At 27.8% G+C, this 18,521-nt stretch overlaps 1 protein-coding gene across 1 annotated transcript; it reads right to left on the bottom strand.

Moving 5' to 3' along the window:
- Window positions 1–2,684: 2,684 nt before the first annotated feature.
- Window positions 2,685–9,035, bottom strand: LOC136085490 (zinc finger MYM-type protein 1-like). Its single transcript, XM_065806802.1, has 5 exons — window positions 8,924–9,035; window positions 5,410–5,467; window positions 3,584–5,164; window positions 3,274–3,463; window positions 2,685–3,182 (listed from the first exon to the last, which is right to left on the bottom strand). Exons 1-5 carry the CDS (start codon window positions 9,033–9,035, stop codon window positions 2,685–2,687), a joined length of 2,439 nt encoding a protein of 812 aa, XP_065662874.1.
- Window positions 9,036–18,521: the final 9,486 nt, after the last annotated feature.

Here is an 18,521-nt window from a genome sequence, read left to right as displayed (position 1 = left end):
CTGTAATTTATTATATTTAAAATAAAGTGTTATATATACAAAGTGTTTTATTTATAATATTACGTAGTTTGCGAATTTGTCATAATACGTATTTATAGTAATACGTAGTTTGCGAATTTGTCAAGTACACCATCTGTGTCTTGTACATTGTCATTTTTATCAGTGCGCAATAAGTAAAATAACTCTGGTCCACACTTGCTCAATTCAACTCTATTTTTGTAAATATGTTAAGTAGCGACAAGCGAACCATAAAATTAGGCACTTGTTTTCGAATGCGTTATACTCCGAAGGGTGCCAGTTTAGTATATCATATTTGAAATCTGCGTCATGGTTATCAATGTCGGATGTGATTTAATAGGCATTGAATTTTAAAGTTAAAAGCTATTATCAGTGAATTTTATATACAGTGAATATTTCAAAGTTATATACAGTGTATAAGTCAAAGTAAATTATATGGAAGAGGTTGGGGTATAACTGCATATAAAGGCACACTCATTTTTTAACATTTCCCTATGGAAAATTTATCTTATGTCGTAAAACATATAATATGCGTCTGTAAAACAGTTTCCATGATTTTGTTAATGTTAACAAAAATTTTAAAGTGCAGATTTAACAATTGAAGTGGTTTTAGCATTAGACTTTTAATCCTAGGTTAGGACTATAAAATTTATATATATATATATATATATATATATATATATATATATATATATATATATATATACATATATATACACATATATCAGGGACGCGGAGTCCCAAAAGGACTCCGGCATTATATCTCTACTTTTACCAAGTCTGTAGTGTCCAGAGGCTCTTAACATGTTTGCTGACTTATGATCTACTATAAGAAAAAAATTTATGAGATTTAATGACTTGAAACTTATTGTTTTTAAGCTCTGAGTCCTGAAGTCCCGGAGTTTTTGCCACCATTATACCTACGGACTCCGGGTTCAAAAAATTATTGTTCCTTTAACCTAAAAGTCTTAATTTTTTTTCCTATCAGTAGTCCATATACTTATTTATATTTTGAGAGCTCCTGGATACCAAAAACTAGGATGAAGTAATCTTTTTGTGACTTTCAAATCGGGAGTCATTTTTGGGACTCCGCATCCCTGTTATATATATATATATATATATATATATATACATATATATATGTATATATATATATATATATATATATATATATATATATATATATATATATATATATATATATATATATATATTATATATAAATGTGTGTGTGTTCTTAAAGTGGTAGACTGCTAAAAAATTATTTTTGTACCTGACAATATTTCAATTGATTTTTCATTGTATCAAATAATTTATTATTTTTTTACCCTATAAGTTAAGGATAAAACAGGTGGGTTTAGGCCTAAAATATGTAAAATCTTGGCAATGATATCTCAAAAAATATAATGTATTAAGTTCTATATTTTTGAAATTTCATTCCTTTCATGTAAATAAACATCATAAGTTAAAAATTTTTGTTGAAATTGTCTTTATTTTATATATAAAGTTTAAAATATTGAATATGCAAACTATATAAACTGGTTAAAATTACTGAATAATTAATATATACTTACTCAAAGAATCAACAGTCTCTTTTCGTATTTATCATCGAACCCTTCCCTAGTTGCTCTTAGTTATATGTTTTTTTTTAATTTCTTATATATAATTTTAATAATTTTCATATTTTTAATAATTTTAATTTCTTTTTTATTTCTAACCTTAACTAGCCGTTGCTAGTATTGTGGCTAGGAAGTACAAAAGTACTCTGCTAAAATAAATCTGTTTTTTTTTATTTTTTTCTCGTATAAAGATGTATATGAAGAGTAGACAGGAAAAAACGGCACATTTACGGTCACAAACGGTCACATTTTAAAAGTTTTAAGAAAGTAAATATTCATCAGTTATGAAAGTTTTCATGCAAAACATCAAAGTAAATTAGAAAAAATTATTTCTTGTTTAATTTATCTGAAGTTTACATTTTTAATAAAATATTTGTAACTTTTATTAATTTTGTTTTTTCCTAACTTTATACCAAGGCTTTTGTAATGATTAATATATACTTACTCAAAATGTTTTAAATGTGACCGTTTTTTCCGTGTTTTTTACTGTTTAAAATCATGCAACTTTTGAAAAATCGTTTTTTTTTTTTTTTTTTAGCTTTTTAGTCGTCTACCACTAATAAGAAATTAACAGACTAATAATAAAATATTAAAGACACTTATATAAACTTTGCCAGGTTCATCAGAAAGCCTTTCTGATGAACTTGACAAAGGCGAAACTGCCTGTAGATGAAATATAGATAAGTGTTTATACTCAGGCCCGGATTAAGGTCTACAGTGCCCGATGGCTGTAAAAAATTTGGTGCCCCCAATTAAAAATTTTTTTTACATATTTCTCTACTCGATACTTAAATAAATAATAAAACTTTATTTTAGGTTTATTAGCCACATCAATATGTACATGTATATAATACCTATGTGAAAACAAATAAAAACATAAAATTAAAATTAAACAAAGTATATTTTAGATATATAAAAATATAAAATAATCATAATACAAAAAGTAATAAACCATAATTTTATACTTTTCTTTTTCTTGCTTTTTGATAGGCAAATGTGTTAATAGTATCATTAAAATCTAATTTTTCAACCAATTCTGCTTTAATGCTAAATATTGCTAATGCATTCAGTCTTTCCTCCCTCATGGTTGACCTCAAGTAGGATTTTACTCTTAAGTACAGAAAAAGCTCTTTCGCCTGAGCAGTTTGAAACTGCTGTACTAAGGTACATACGCATAACTACTTCGAAATTTGGAAACATACACTCTAATTCTTTGATCTTGATGTACTTATACATAGAGAGAACAGATTTTACATTTTTATCCGTGAAAATTAATTTTGAAAAAAGAATACACTCATCTATAAGTAAGCTTGAGTTTTCAACATCATCAATAAAATATTTTGCCAAAGTTCCACATGTGTTCCTCGGTGTTTTATACAATGTGGGTATACACCCATAAATATCTGATATTTTTTCATAAGCTTGTCTTCTTGAACTAAGTTGACATTTAAGAGTATCAATAATCACATAATATACATTTCTAATGAAATCTATTTTCCCTGTGATTTCTGTGAGAGGTTGAGATCTTGACTCATCAGCCATAGCCTTAAAAAAAAGTAGTTTTTAATGTTGTTAATGTTTATGACTTTTTTCAAATTATTTTCTGTGTATTTTAAAATTAATAAGTTAAACATACCTTTTTCTTTTTTTTTCTCTTGGAATCTTTGGCATACTCCGAACAATCAGTAATTTCTACAGCCTTATTTTCAAAAACATCAAAATCATCTCTGATCTGTACCAAGTAATTTTCAAAGCCATTATATAGGTCTAATACTGTATGAAGATCAATGTCAGTTGATTGTAATTTTTTATTTGTAACATTTAAACTAAAATCATATTAAACTTTATATTAATTTATTTATCTATTAAGCTGACCCTAATAAAATAAAATAAATGAAACCATAATTTATTATTAAAAAATGATTAATTTATAGAGTGAAAAATACCTGTTTAATATTGAATTCCATATGCATATCATTAAACCAGTTTCTAAAGTTTTTAATCTTGCAAGCAACCCATTAGCTTCTACTTTATATACAGCTTTTTCTTTCTGATTATCAACTATACTATGCCAAGCTTCAATTATAAATACATAAGAATTAACTAAAGCATGGCAAGCATCAAAACGAGCACTCCAGCAAGTTACTGATAATTTTTTTACACTAAGATTTTTCTTCAAATATGTTTTTAAAATGTCCCAACGTGCAGTAGAACTAGAAAAAAAATTGTAGAGTTCCTGGAGAAGCATAAAAAATGAAGTAGCAGAATTACAACTTTCTGCTGCACACGTTCCGACCAAGTTAAGAGAATGTGCAGAACATGGTACATACTCTGCAAATGAATTAAAACTTTTAATTCTTGACTGCAATCCAGAATACTGACCTGACATATTTCTCGCATTGTCGTAGCTCTGGCCACGACAATTTTCAATTGGTATATTGTGTGAATTAAGAAAATCCATTACAACATTGCCCATTTCTTCAGATTTATGACCACTGTTTGGAATAAATATTAAAAATCTTTCTGCAGGTACACTACTAGGTAAAACATATCTTAATGCAATAACAAGTTGATCGACGTTTGCTATATCAGGTGTAGAATCAACAATTAAAGAATAATACTTGGCTGCTTTTAATTCTTTTAATATAATTTTAATTATATCATTCTTCATCAAAAGTAAAAGTTCTTCATAGCTTGTGGATGATAAATAAGACGGAGTTCCTTTTCCTCTATTCCCATATTTTTCTATATGCTGAGCAATAAAAGGGTTAAATTTAGCAAGTAACTCTAACGTTCCCAAAAAGTTCCCATTGTTAATTTTGTTAAGTTGTTCATTATCACCTCTGAATGATAAACCTTTTGCACCGAGAAATTTGATTACTTCAACAATTCGATGAAGAACAGCTTTCCAGTAATTCATTTCATCAGTCACTTGTGTTGCCAATTGAGTGTCAATTCTACCTACATCACTTTGTAATGTAATAAAACTTAATGTAATATTTTCATGTGCCAAAGAATTTTCGTGCCTGGAAATAAGTAAATGTCCATTTTTCCAATCATTAAATCCAGCATCTCCCAGTTGAGTACTGCATCCAAATAATTTGCATGGAGCACAAAATAATACAAATTTTGAAATTGAATAAACAAGCCATTTCCGTGAAACATTTTCTCCTTTTTTTCGATTTTTCGTAAAGATTGATTTACTACAATCACGATTATAATCAGAATAAGATCGTTTCGATGAGGTAAAATCTGCATCAATGTTCTGATCATATCCAAATTTTGCAATATAATTACGACATATATTACTATTTGTCCAATCTGCTGGATCTTTAAAATTATTTGTATTATTCTGCGTAAGAGGATTAGGAATGACATTTAGCTCAGATTTTTCTGATTCCTCATTTACATCAACAACTGACTGATCTGAAGAAGACGCAGTACATTGAATAGAAGTAGAAGTAGTAGAACAATTATTAGTAATAGTTATATCATTTGAAGATTCTAGTTTATTATTTTCAATACAACTAGGGGTAATGTTATTTATTTGTTTGAAGAATTATTTAACCTAGGTATTTTACTAAGTAAAATCACTTCTTTTTCTTTTTTAAAAATTACACGCTTTCTCGCTTGGGCTCCACTAATATGTCGTTTCTGATCCATTTTTACATAAATATCGAACACTAAACTATATATAAAACGCACTACTTGCACTAAAGTAAAACCTTTATAATTTAAATTTACAAGTTACAATAGTGTTAACAAAACATACGTACGATCAAACGGAGGAATTTTCGATGCACGTGACGCGTGTATACGAAATACTAATACTATTTAATATTTTATAAAATTATTTAAGATATTTTAAATGAAAAAAATGTTTTATAAAAATTTTAAAAAATGGTCATAAATTGGGTAAAATAGTATAAATACTATATAACCAAATTTATGACCATCGGCGGCGAGCTACGACAAATATAAATAAGTAAACGCACTGGCATTGTCTGCCGTCTGCGGCTCCACCTACGTTATCGGTGTGCGACCGGTTCTACGGAAAAATAACAATCTAAAAATAAAACAAGGTTTAGAAGACCGCACGACAAAACGCATTAATTATTACTATTTCAAATTTCCGATATTATTTAAATAAAAATAACATCAGGATAGTATTGTGCTTATTGTCAATAATTATTTTACAGATTGTACAATTTTTCTAGTTTAAAAAAAAAGATAGTATGTAGTGCCCGTGCCCCTAAATCCGTGGTTGTGTAGGCTGAAGCCTACACTGCTTACGCCTTAATCCGGGCCTGTTTATACTACTTTATATATATATATATATATATATATATATATATATATATACACACAAATATTTGGTGTTGAGTTTGATAACTATAAAGTATGTCAATAATTAGAATTGATACAGATGATTGTGTCATATAAAAACGTATATAGAAATTGTTTTGTTTAGAAAAATTACAATTTAATTTTCGTAATTTTTTTTGTTAGATTTTTATGGAAAAGTTTATGATTGAAATTTAAAATCAATTGTTATATATATGAGTAAAAAAAGTAACAATGGACATTCATATTTTTTAAAGTACGTATATATTTTACAACTACAATGTAATTACAAGTTATTTGAAATATTAAGGATATAAATTTGTCGAATGGTCACTCACGAGCAGTGCGTTCACTGATCGTGCACCTGAGTGAAAAATAAAGTACATTAGAATAGAGGATGGTTATTTTTCTAACGAAGCATATTTAAACAGTTTTCATGGTATAAATAAAGATTATTAGAAGGCTGTTTGAAAATATACTAATACGATGAAAAAAATAAAAAAAACAGTGCACCCAAACAATACAATAAAAAAAATTTTAAATGTAAGGCCTAAAAATGGAAAAAAAATTAATGCTAATGTGTAAACGCAATTTGAGTTGTGGTTAAGTAATAAATAGAGAGCTTACAATATGAAAACTGCAACGCCAACGGAGACGACAAAGGTCTGGATCGAGCTGTTGCGACTTGTAGTTGTGGTATTCAGATAAAGTTAGTTACAAATTTCCGCTTCATAAAAAAGAAAACATCTTGATATAATTAAAAAAATTAAAAAATGGCTCTTTTGAGAAATGTTAGCACTATATCATTTTTTAAACCGGTTTTCCTACCCATGTAGACTACTCGATATAATGCCTCGATTTTGACGACCTGTTCCGCAATTAAGCATGATTTCAAACAAAGTTATGAACTTTTTCTATGAACGTTGATTAATTTATTTACAACACTTGATCAAAACTGGCTTTCTACAAATAAACGAAAAATATTTGCCGATGTTGTGCATCGCAAAGGAGGTCCTCTCGCAAACTGCTGGGGATTTATAGATGGGACTGTTAGACCAATAACTAGACCAGAAAAAAACCAAAGTGTTCGATCTGTAGTTGCTCCAAATAGGCTTGTATATAACTAACTTTATAGCTAACCTTTTGGACCAGTTAAGGGAAAGAAAGGCGATAGTGGATTATTAGCTGACTCTAAGTTATTAAACTTATTAAGAGAGCATTCATTTGATACTGCAGATAATCCCTTGTGTATTTATGGGGATCCTGCATATCCCGCATAGAGTGCATTTACAAACAGGCTTTAAAGGTGCAATGTTATGATGTCAGAGTGTCAGTTTAATGGTTATTTGGAGATATTTTGACTTACTTTGATTTTTAAGACTTGGAAAAAAACTTAAAAATCTTCCTAAATGCTGTGGGGAAAATGTATATAGTTTGTGAATGCTCGAAAAAAATGCTCGAAGTTGTTAATATGGTTCGCAGACAAATAATTATTTTGGTATTAATCCACCAACACATTAAGAATATTTTGTATAAAAATAAAAGACAATAATAAAAAACTAGTTCACTTAATGTTTAAACTTATAAATAAACTTTTTATAATTTTTTTTTTTCAGAAAACAATAGTAACATTTAAGTGAATTGTCAATAAAAGAAATAAAGTCAATAAGGAACTTACAAATTTAACTGAATGGTTCAAGTCGAATAAACTATCCTTAGATATAATAAAACTAAATACATTCTTTATTATAGACTCCACGAAAAAAAAATATTATTCCATAAAAACTTCCCTATTTTTGTATTGATAATTCTATTATAAATAGAAAACAAAATATTGGCATTTAAAGCTAAAAGGTTTTTAGACTAAAACTGTTTAAATATAATCTTTTACTTACAGCAACCTTAATTATGGTAATATTGCTTGATGCAGCACCAACGTTACGAAGATAAACTACTCAGGAGACAAAAACATGCTATACGAATTATTACAAACGTAATCAGTTTAACGCCCTCAAAAGGTTTATTTAACAAACTAAATATACTCAATGTTTATTAACTAAACGTTTATCAGATACTTACTTTATGTACAAAATTGATAATTAAATGACACCTAATATTTAAGACCTTTTATAACAAAATAAATCATCTTTACTCTTCAAGATTTTCAAATCAAAACTACATTCAACCCAAAGCCTTATTGTACGGCCATCAAATTTTCTATTGCAAATAGAGAACCCAAAATATGGAATTCTAAATTTAATATCGACATCAATACTACTACTTTTTTTCACAAATTTAAAATAAAATTTAAACAAAGACTTCCTACTATTGACAATCAATTAAGTTGTTTGTAAATTTTCATTTTATTTTTAACTTTATTTTTCACTTCTTTTTTAATTTTTTCTAGTTTATATTTTTTTATTTATCTTTTTTTATAATTTCCTTATGCGAACAAGCCACCTGGTTTACCTTTCTCTGTTCTTATTATAAACGTAAACAGTGTAAAATATAACTCTTAATGCTATTAATATTTGCAATCAATAAAATTATTTCAACAGATAGTTCTTTTTATAACTTTATTTTAAATCAGCTCTTATATATATAATTTCGTACACCTTGAGGTGTACGAAAAACAAAACAAAATTATATATATATATAAAAGCTGATTTAAAATAAAGTTATAAAAAGGCTTTATAATGTAAAAATACGATGTAAACTACGGGGCTTAGTGATAAGACTATTTTTGTCTTCTTTTTTCCCCGGCCATGTAAATGTTTATTTATACATTTTGGTATTGTAGCATTTTTTAAACGGCAAAGTATATACATTAAAAAAAAAATTTCATTTATATTTTGGAAAGTTGTTTTATTAATTCTAACAATATCGCTTGCCGCTGCGATCGTGGTTGCATTATTTCCTGCATAATTATTTTCTGTTGTTACCAAAAAGTGTCTCAACATTTCGAATTGATTCTGTAGACTTTGTTTTTTTTAATTCTAGCTCTTCCTTTTTCATAGTTCCATCTCTTTTTCCTTTCTCTTGTCGATAAACCATAGTTTCAGATTCAGTATTTTTTGAACGCTGCACTTTTTTTGCCTATTTCGTTCCGTTGTTTCTGATAAAGTTTCCGTACTACGTTTTTGGATTTCAGTAGCTTTACTTTAATCGTTAACGTCTTAATTATGCATCACTTGATGAATGTGTTTCGTCAGGCTCTTTGAATTTTTCTATTATATCAGCAGTAGCTTTATTCAACAGATGCCAAATAAAAACTACGCAACTGATCTACAAAAAATTTTTCTTATTGACAGTTGAAGTACCAACTGTCAAATAACAAAATTTGTTTGATATTTCGAATACGTTAGCAAACCTATAAGTTCAGCTAAAGCCATCTATGAGTGAAATCCGCATTTACTTAGTTGCCAACCCATTATATTTAAGCATTATATCAACAGTTAATATATATAGTTAATACATATATGTGTGTATATATATATATATATATATATATATACATATATATATATATATATATATATATATATATATATATATATATATATATATATATATATATATATATATAACATATATATATACATATATTTATATACATATATGTATAACTATAACTGAGTGTAACTCGTTAAATACCATAGTACCAATGGCGTCATTGGTACTATGGTATTTAATGATCAGACGACGCACCCAAAACCATTTTGGCAAGAAAAAAAGGAATGACAATTTTTTTGCGGCAGAGTCGTTAAAAGACGTGTTATTTGAAAAAGAGGGTGAAAAATGTTCCTTCACCAAACAACGACCAAAACCAAGCCCTCCTTTTTTTGAAATTTACTGACTAAGGGTCCAAACTGCTTTTCTACATCCAAAACACTTTTCGACTAATGCTTCTTAGTTACGGTGATCCTCAGTACGGCCCTTTGCTTCGGTACAATTATGAAAATACTTTTAATAAAACTTTATTTAGTTTCTATTTTAATTAAACCCTACTCAAATTCTCCTCTTTTTCTTTTATCGAAAATGATCAAAAGTTTTCCCTCGCAGAATCGTTATTTGAATTAAAGTCAAAATAACCCATTAAGTTTAATGAAAATCGCCGCGTAAAAAAGCCTAATATCTCCAACTTCTGTTTATAAAATACATTTTGCGTTGCGTAATTTATGGACGATTCGTTAATAATTGTTCATAAACACTTTCAACATTTTAGGTAGATCAAGGTAAGGCGCGATACTCACGCAAAATCTATATTCTACGATAAACGCTCACATCTACGGTTTGGTTTTTTAATAATTCATTTCTCAAACTAAAAATAATTATATGCACGAATTTCTTCTAAAATCTCAATACTTGTTATATTAAAAATTATTTGCTTTTATTTATTTTGTTAAGAACAACTTTTTTATATATTTTTAGAGCTATTTTTGGTTAGAGTACAATCACAAAGTAAGTCAAAAATTGAATATAGAAAAACGACTAAACAATATTCAAACTTTATTATAAATTTCTTAACATAATTAAAATAAAAAACATTGATAAAAACTTAATTTTATAAAATTATCAATAACATTATTTGATGTTTGAATTAATAACGATAAATTCAAACAAAAGTCATAGCTAACGACTCAAGTTATTGTCAAACAATTTAATTTACGTTATTAGTGTATACAACATTTTTTAAATATCGAAAGTGACTTAAATTAAACCTTTCTTTCCTCGTCATTAATATAAAATGACTAAAACAACTGTATCCATTTTTATTCTGCTAGAAATGTTCTAAAGTTACTTGTATAACTGAACTTCAAAAAGGGTTTAAAAAAAAATTGTTATCCATTACAATGCCTACTAAAAATGATATTCACAATAAAAAAAAAATACATAAAAATTACCAGTAAAATGTTACTCTTAAAAGGAGGGGTATCAAATAAGATAAGAAATTTGTATTGCAACAAATGGTAAAATAATTTAGAGTAAATTTTTGCTGACTGATTGTCTGCTTCAGTTTAATCCAATAATATACGATATATCGAAAAAAACAACCACATAGCTTTATGTCAGCATGCTGCTAGCAGCCGCCATATATAATATGTACAGATCTAAAATAAATTATTTTATTTAATATAAAGATCAATAATCTTATTTTCTTTATATTACCCACCTTTGAGGTGTTAATATAAATAAATTTTTTCTTAAATTGTGGTTACAACCCTTTCTCAACTTTTAAACTTTCAAATACGAAACCTTGACAAACAAGGCTGCTGCGCGCAGAAAATAAGTTCTTAAAATAATAACATTATTAAGTTAGTAAAGGACATTTATCATACCTTTATATACGCAAGTAGCATGTTGATAGAGAGCTATCTAAATGACTAATTCAGTATTCTGTTAATGGAATGAACTGAAACAGACAATCAATCAGCATACAATTTTTATTCTATATTCTATACTATTACATAAACAGTTAAATTTTTTTATTATTACTTGCACTAATTTGATTTGATTTGATTTTAACAATGCTTTTTAATAAAATATATAATAGTTATAATATATATCTTCTTATGATGTGAAAGATAGTTTAGATTCTCAAAATTATTTATACAATTCTATATATATTCAAAATTATTTATAATATTTTAAAATAGCTATTCTCTAGTGCATTCTGATAAAATGGTTCTTTTTTCAAATAATTTTTTTTTACGCTGATTCCAATTATAGATAAAAAAAAATATGATTGTCATTAAATTAGCGGAATATTTTATATTTTGCAAAAAGCTAATAAACTGTTCGTAGTTCGATTAATTTATTTGATGAAAATTCCCCAAAGAGTTACTCCAAAAAACAGCACATTTTTGTGTGTAACATGAAATACGTCATGAAAAAAGGAGGCATTTTTAAAATATCCAGAATCATGGTTGTGACAAAGCTCTGACAAGCTGCAAGCAAAGTTTTATACATCATTTTCTGGAGCAACTGCAAGATATGTATACAATGAGACATGTGGGTCCTTTCTTCTCTCAGACCCTGAAATAATATGGAATCCGTAACAATGGCCATGTATAGGGGGAAACCATAACAAAAGAAAAGATTTTTTAGACACACTTTAGGAAACAATTTATTGCAGATTTTTAATGGAATATTATCGTTATTTTGTTATATCGTTATATTGTTATTATTTCATGGAATATTATCGAATATTTTTGTTATTACTGGAACTTTCATCAGCAGATAATACTTGCATTTTCTTTTTTTGGCATGCTTTCTAAAATAATATGCTCATACCATATCGCGGTGGATTATAATGACTTCGCGGTGGATTATAATGACTTCAATGACTTCTGCGTTATTTAATTCGACATAACTAATATGAATTTTTTTCACAAAGCTACAGCAGTATTGTATTTATAACAAAATATCTCCAGAAGGTATATTGTTGAAATCAGATGATATTTCCAAGATGATAATCTAGCTAGCTCAGGAGAGAAGCGAAGCAATAAATAAAAAAACTTAACAACAAATTCACAATCACCTAGATTAGATAAAATTTGTTCACATATGCAAGCATTTCGTTAGTGAATCGTAATGGAATTAATGAATCAGCAGCTAGTATTTTGAAAACTTTGACATATGAGTATCGCAAAATATTTGGAACAGGTGATTCAGAAATCATTTGCTGAAATGACGGTACGCATTCAACAGGAATATAACTCACAAGAACTGAATTCAACTGTAATGTATCAGCATCAAAGTTTAAATAATTAGGGTCTTTAACAGACAGAATATAAAGACAACTGTTTTTTAAATGAGAAAACTGTTTAGAATTTTTCCGAATTAAAAATAAACGATCTATCTAATTGCCGTAATGGTGTTGGAACTATCTCATAAAGTTCAGCTGACTCTATAGGTTTTACTAAAGAACTTTTAAACTTAATGCCTATTTTTGTTGCATCGCAAGCTAAAACTGGTATTTGTTGATTTTCTGTACACATATGACATTTTTCTCTAAAATCAATGTGCATGTGGGAGGCCCAAGCAAAAAACCAATTAATAAATGTTTGTGAAGACATGAATGGCAAATAAGAGGTTCTTCTACGTTTGTGTTTATTTGAATAAAAATTAACAAAACCATTTAATTTTCTTTTTGACGAAACAAAGTCAACAAATTCCCAACCTGAAAGAAATTTAAATTCAAAAAATTAATTTAGTGGCTAAGCAAATGAAAAGGATAGCTTTTTTTTTGGAATTTACCTAATTCATAACCAGCACAAGTGGATTTAGACAAGCAAAAACAGAGTCTTCACAGCCATCCCAATAACTAGTACAAGTATTGGATAAATTTTTTCTCATAAAAACATCACATTCAATTACTTCACGATCTGGGTACATATGAATTTTAAAATTCCGTATAACCAGTTAAAACAGATTCAGATACCCACCCAGCCTGTAATAAAAAAAAAATAATCAATATTCATGGATAAGTTATTTTTGCAGTAGAATGAAGAATTAAAATTCTGATGCAATACAATGGATGCCTATTCTGGCGTTAGTATGTTTTGCATATCAGGACGGAATAATTTTATTGTCACACTACTCATTGTATCTGAAAGTCTCAGGGGACTGGTAAAAAAAGTATATTAAATGGTGAGTTGGAGATCAAAAAAGTTCCAGCCAAGCGTAATATTAAGGGAACAAGAAAAAAGTTTGAAACAAATTTAAGATCATTTGTTTGCAGATCAAGTGTTCAAGATATTGTGTTGACTGTACTACTAGAAAGATTAACATCCAAGGTTTGTTAGCATCTGCTATCCTTAAATTGATATTATTACATTAGAAGAGACTCACCAAATTAACGCAAAAAAAAAAATCTTATCCCTTGGTAGATAATATTAAAAAACTTATCCCTTGGTAGATTATCCTCTAACTCAGAATCAAAAGAGATCACTTTATCTTTGTCGTTACGAAATGATTCTACTGTGTTTTGAACAAGATAGATATATTTTCTAAAGACTTTCAGATGTGGACATAAGCAACCATTGTGTAGATTATTAATTTGACGAGTAGATTAATAATTTAGTACGGTGTAGATTATTAATTTGACATTAATAGTGACATTTTATTACTTTGCGAGATGATTTTGAAATTTCAAAAATTGTAGCAAAAGCACACAAATCAGCAACTACCGAATATCTTTCAACTCTAGATTTTGAAGTTAACTTAAAGATATTTGATTTTAGATTAAACTAATCGGAAAGTTTTTTTTCGTTTAATAAACTATTTTCTGGGATGAAATCAAGATCATCAAGCATTTGCATTAGCTGGTTTAACAGACGGCAATGACAGCAATTATTTACATTTGTTGAATTTTCTGGTTGAAAAAAAACACACGATGAGAATGCTTTACCGAAGCAGTTGTATATCGTAGTAGAACACATTGTTTCAGCTTTTACATGAAAAAATTCTTTGTATATATATAAAAATATAACTTGAATAACAATTACAAATGTAATATGTATATACATGTATATACTGTTTATAAATCTATTTGCATATAAAAACAAATTTTAAACATACTTGAAAATTTCCGTTCTCGTGACTGTAATTGTTCATAACACATATACTTATAGATGCTTTTCGAACACGCAAACAATGAACGCAATGACTGAAAAGTTCAGCACAAAAGTATTCATACAGACTGTTTCTTTTGCTTAAATGCTGAACGAAGTTAACCTGAAGCAAAAATTGTGTTGCTTTCTGTTAACTATTTGTAATAAAAGATCGTAAAAAAATTAAAGTAATGAAAAAAGTATTTAAAAAATACTATTAACATATCTTATTTTGATTTAATTTAGTTGCTATTCAAAATACCTCAGTAATAGAATCTGTGATGCCAATATTATTTGATACCACTTGTTTTCCACAATGCAAATCATTATATTGAAACTCCAATACTACAAATCTATAAAAAATTATCAAATAATAGAAATTATACTAAAGGAATTTTCTTAAATACTAACTTGGTCAAGAAAACTCTCTTTAGATATCCTACTTTATTTTGCTTTTGACATTATTAGAGATAAGTTTTCTTTTCTAGACGGATACATAGCTGTCTCTGTAACACCAAAAACATTTTATAAAGTTTATACAATAATGTTATCAGAGCTAACTCGATAAAAAGAGGTCTAAAGTATTCTTTTTTTCGGTTGAACCAGGAAAATATCGGCATGAATTTGAAAACTTTTGTTCATATTTTAGACCTTTAACAAGTTTATCCCGCATCCATTTATGATGGTTTGGAACATCTGACAGAATTCTGAATTAGTCTTCTAATGATGGGTTTTCTAATAAGAAGTCCAAAGTTTTTCATACCTGAAGCTCCTTGGGGTTACTTCGATGAAGCAAGTGAGCGAAGTCTCCCATTTTTCTGCTTTTTGAAGGTTGGCAATTAAAAGATCTAATAAGAAGGTTTTGAAGGTTGGCAATTAAAATATCTAATAAAGTTAGTTGATAGATAAATAAACCAATCAAATCAGAAAAGTTTTTAGATAAAGAAAATCATTATTATTAATATTATTTCTTATGAATAGTTTCAATTTAAGATATTGAGATTTTAAGTAAATATTAGGCACTTAGTCTTGTTAGGAAATTTACTAATAAAACTTTATTTACTATATTTATATATTTTTAATGTGATTATATCACATTAGAAAAAAAATGCAGAAAGTTCAAGTACATACTTTTTGTTTCCTTGATTAATACCCTCCCATAATTGGTCTTTTAGAAGACAAGCAGCAATTAGATCGTAGCAAACAAAAAAATTGTTTTAATCAAGCAAAATTATTATTTTTGAAACTCTCATTTAAGCCACCTTGCGCTCATATATCAAACGATTAAAAGTTCTGCTTTTGTGAATACGACTTTTGCTACCTAGAAAAAACCTTACAAAACATTGTTTTTTAAAATTTAAGTAAATACAAAAACTGGGTTTTCAGATAAATAATATATATATAAATATTTTTGTTTATTCATAAAGTTATTGTATATTAATTTTTTTTCTATCCAAAAAGAAATTTGCATTCAACAGACAACTAACCCATAAGGGTTCAACGATAAATTACATAACGCAAAATTTCACAATAAACAAAACAAAAAAGGTCAAAAGTTTTCCCTCGCAGTCTTAATTTAAATAAAAAATCAAAATGCCCCATTAAAGTTTAATGAAAATCATCGCGTAAAAGAGTTTCTACGTCTGTTTTTTAAATACATTTGCATTGCGTAATTTATAGGTAATCCCTTAACAAATACCACTCTTAGTTCTGTGTCCTCAAGTTTCTTTTTTTAATGCAAGTTCCATGTCAACCTCCTTTTTTGTAAACACACAATATGGAAGAATTTCATCAAACCCTAAATCTTTTTTCAGCTTTCTATGCGCAATATCATCAAAATATCCTGTTAAACTGCCAAACTCAAAATATCTAATGATCAAATAAATTGAAAAAAAAGTATAAAGCAATGTAAGATTGAAAAAGAGAATTGAAAATTAGAACAAAGAAATGGAAAATTAAAAAAAGTAATGATGGCTAGCAATAAACTTTTTAAAATCCTAAAAACAATTTTTTGAAATAAATCAACAGGAAAAACAATTTTTCAGGCGAAAGAAAATACTCGTTAAAAATAAATTTGAAAAAATACGTAACCAAAGAATTTTCCTTTCCTAAAGCATTAACTTTAATTTAAAGTCAGTAGAAACCTCCATCGACATTGCAATGACAACCAAGTGCTAGTAAAGATTCTTCTACCAGAAGAATCGGAGAAATCATAATGATATTGTGTACCAACGTATTTTCAACTGCAATGCTGCTACCACATTTACTTAAACTCTTCATTGCTATTATTACTAAATGGAACCTTTATATCAATTTTATATTGCTTTATAATTAAGAACACATTTAGGGGATGTAAGCATGAAAAGTTGTGTTTACCACCATCCAAATATATATATATATATATATATATATATATATATATATATTAGGGTGTGACATCTTCCCACTATGTTCTCAAAAAGATCTGTTCACTTTTTAAAAACTTTCTATTAGTTCTCACAAGCAACTTTGTAAAACTTTAAAATTTTAGGGGAGCACCAGACCATTGAACACTCACCGGGCCCCTAATATTATGTAAAAAAATTATTAAGATTTTCAAAAGTATATCATGTTGGGTCTCAAAAGAAGCGAAGTTATAAAAAAATTTCGAAAGTTAAAATTTTATTAAAAAATTATTAATTTAGAGTTTAATGCAAAAAAAATTACCTTTTTTAAATAATTAGAGAAAAAGTGTATTTTTTATGATAATAATTCCAACTAAAAATCCAAATAATTTCTTTCTAAAATGATTGTTTGTTTTTTTTAATTTTGTGTTATTTCTAAGTATTTAATAATTTTTAAAACCCAACATAAAATACTTTTAAAAAACTTTTTTTATATAATATGAGGGACCCGGTAAGCATTCAAGAATCTGGTGCTCCCCCAAAATCCAAAAAACTTTTAAACAAGTTTAACAATGTTGCTTGTGAGAACCAATAAAAGGTTTTAAGAATATGAACAAACATTTTTTAGAATATAGGGGGCGGATGTCACCCCCTAATATATCACTTTCGGTGGTTGTGCCAACAGAAGAAGTTCATGTTGAAGATCCAAGAGGAGTTTATGTGACTCCAATTAAAGCCAAATTAAAACTTTGTTATCACAACCACATAGTACTAAAACAAGAAAAAAGTAGGGAAACAATTTTTAGTACGAAAAGCAAACTTAAGCAAATGCCCATTGAATTAAGACTTTTAAAGAAAAGCAGGAAGAAAAAAAATTAAAATCAATTAAAAATGATGCAGGACAGCTTAAATGCAACCTTTGTTATTATTAAAAAGACAGAGACAAAAATATTAGCAACTTAAAAAAAAAACGCTGAAATTCTATTTAAGTTCAAGTAATTAAATCACTTAAGCATCAAAATCTTCTCCTTGAAGGGAAAATTAATGATTCAGAATGCAAATAAATGGTTTCAAAGAAAGAAAGAAAAAAATGCTGAACTACGTACACTTGTTTTTAATGCTGTGACTAACCAAGTATCAGCAAATTGCATTTCTTATTTAATTCAAAGTTTTACCAGACATCTAAGTGGTACTATTAAAACGCTTCCTCAACGCAATACTGTCGAACAAATGGTGAGTGAACTAGGTGTTATCACTGACCTCCAAGCAGCAGAAATCGCTATATCTGAAAATAATTTAACGCTTGGACTTGATGGAGCAACTCAGGAAGTTGTACATGCCAGCTGTATTCACCTTACTACTAAAACTGGTTGTCAAGTTGTAGCGCTATATGAGTTAAGTGGTGGCACATCAGAGGACTACGAGCAGCAATTATGTCAATCTATAGACAACTCAACTAAAACTTATGCCTCTTTCCATTTAAAAGGTTTTCAATATTGTCGTCAAACTATTTTATTGGCTACGTATCTAATACGATTTCC

The sequence above is a fragment of the Hydra vulgaris genome, chromosome 09 (genome assembly GCF_038396675.1).
Source record: "Hydra vulgaris chromosome 09, alternate assembly HydraT2T_AEP".
Lineage (NCBI taxonomy): Eukaryota > Metazoa > Cnidaria > Hydrozoa > Anthoathecata > Hydridae > Hydra > Hydra vulgaris.
The sequence above is the reverse complement of the archived record's forward strand: the minus strand, read 5'-3'. Positions and strand labels throughout refer to the sequence as shown.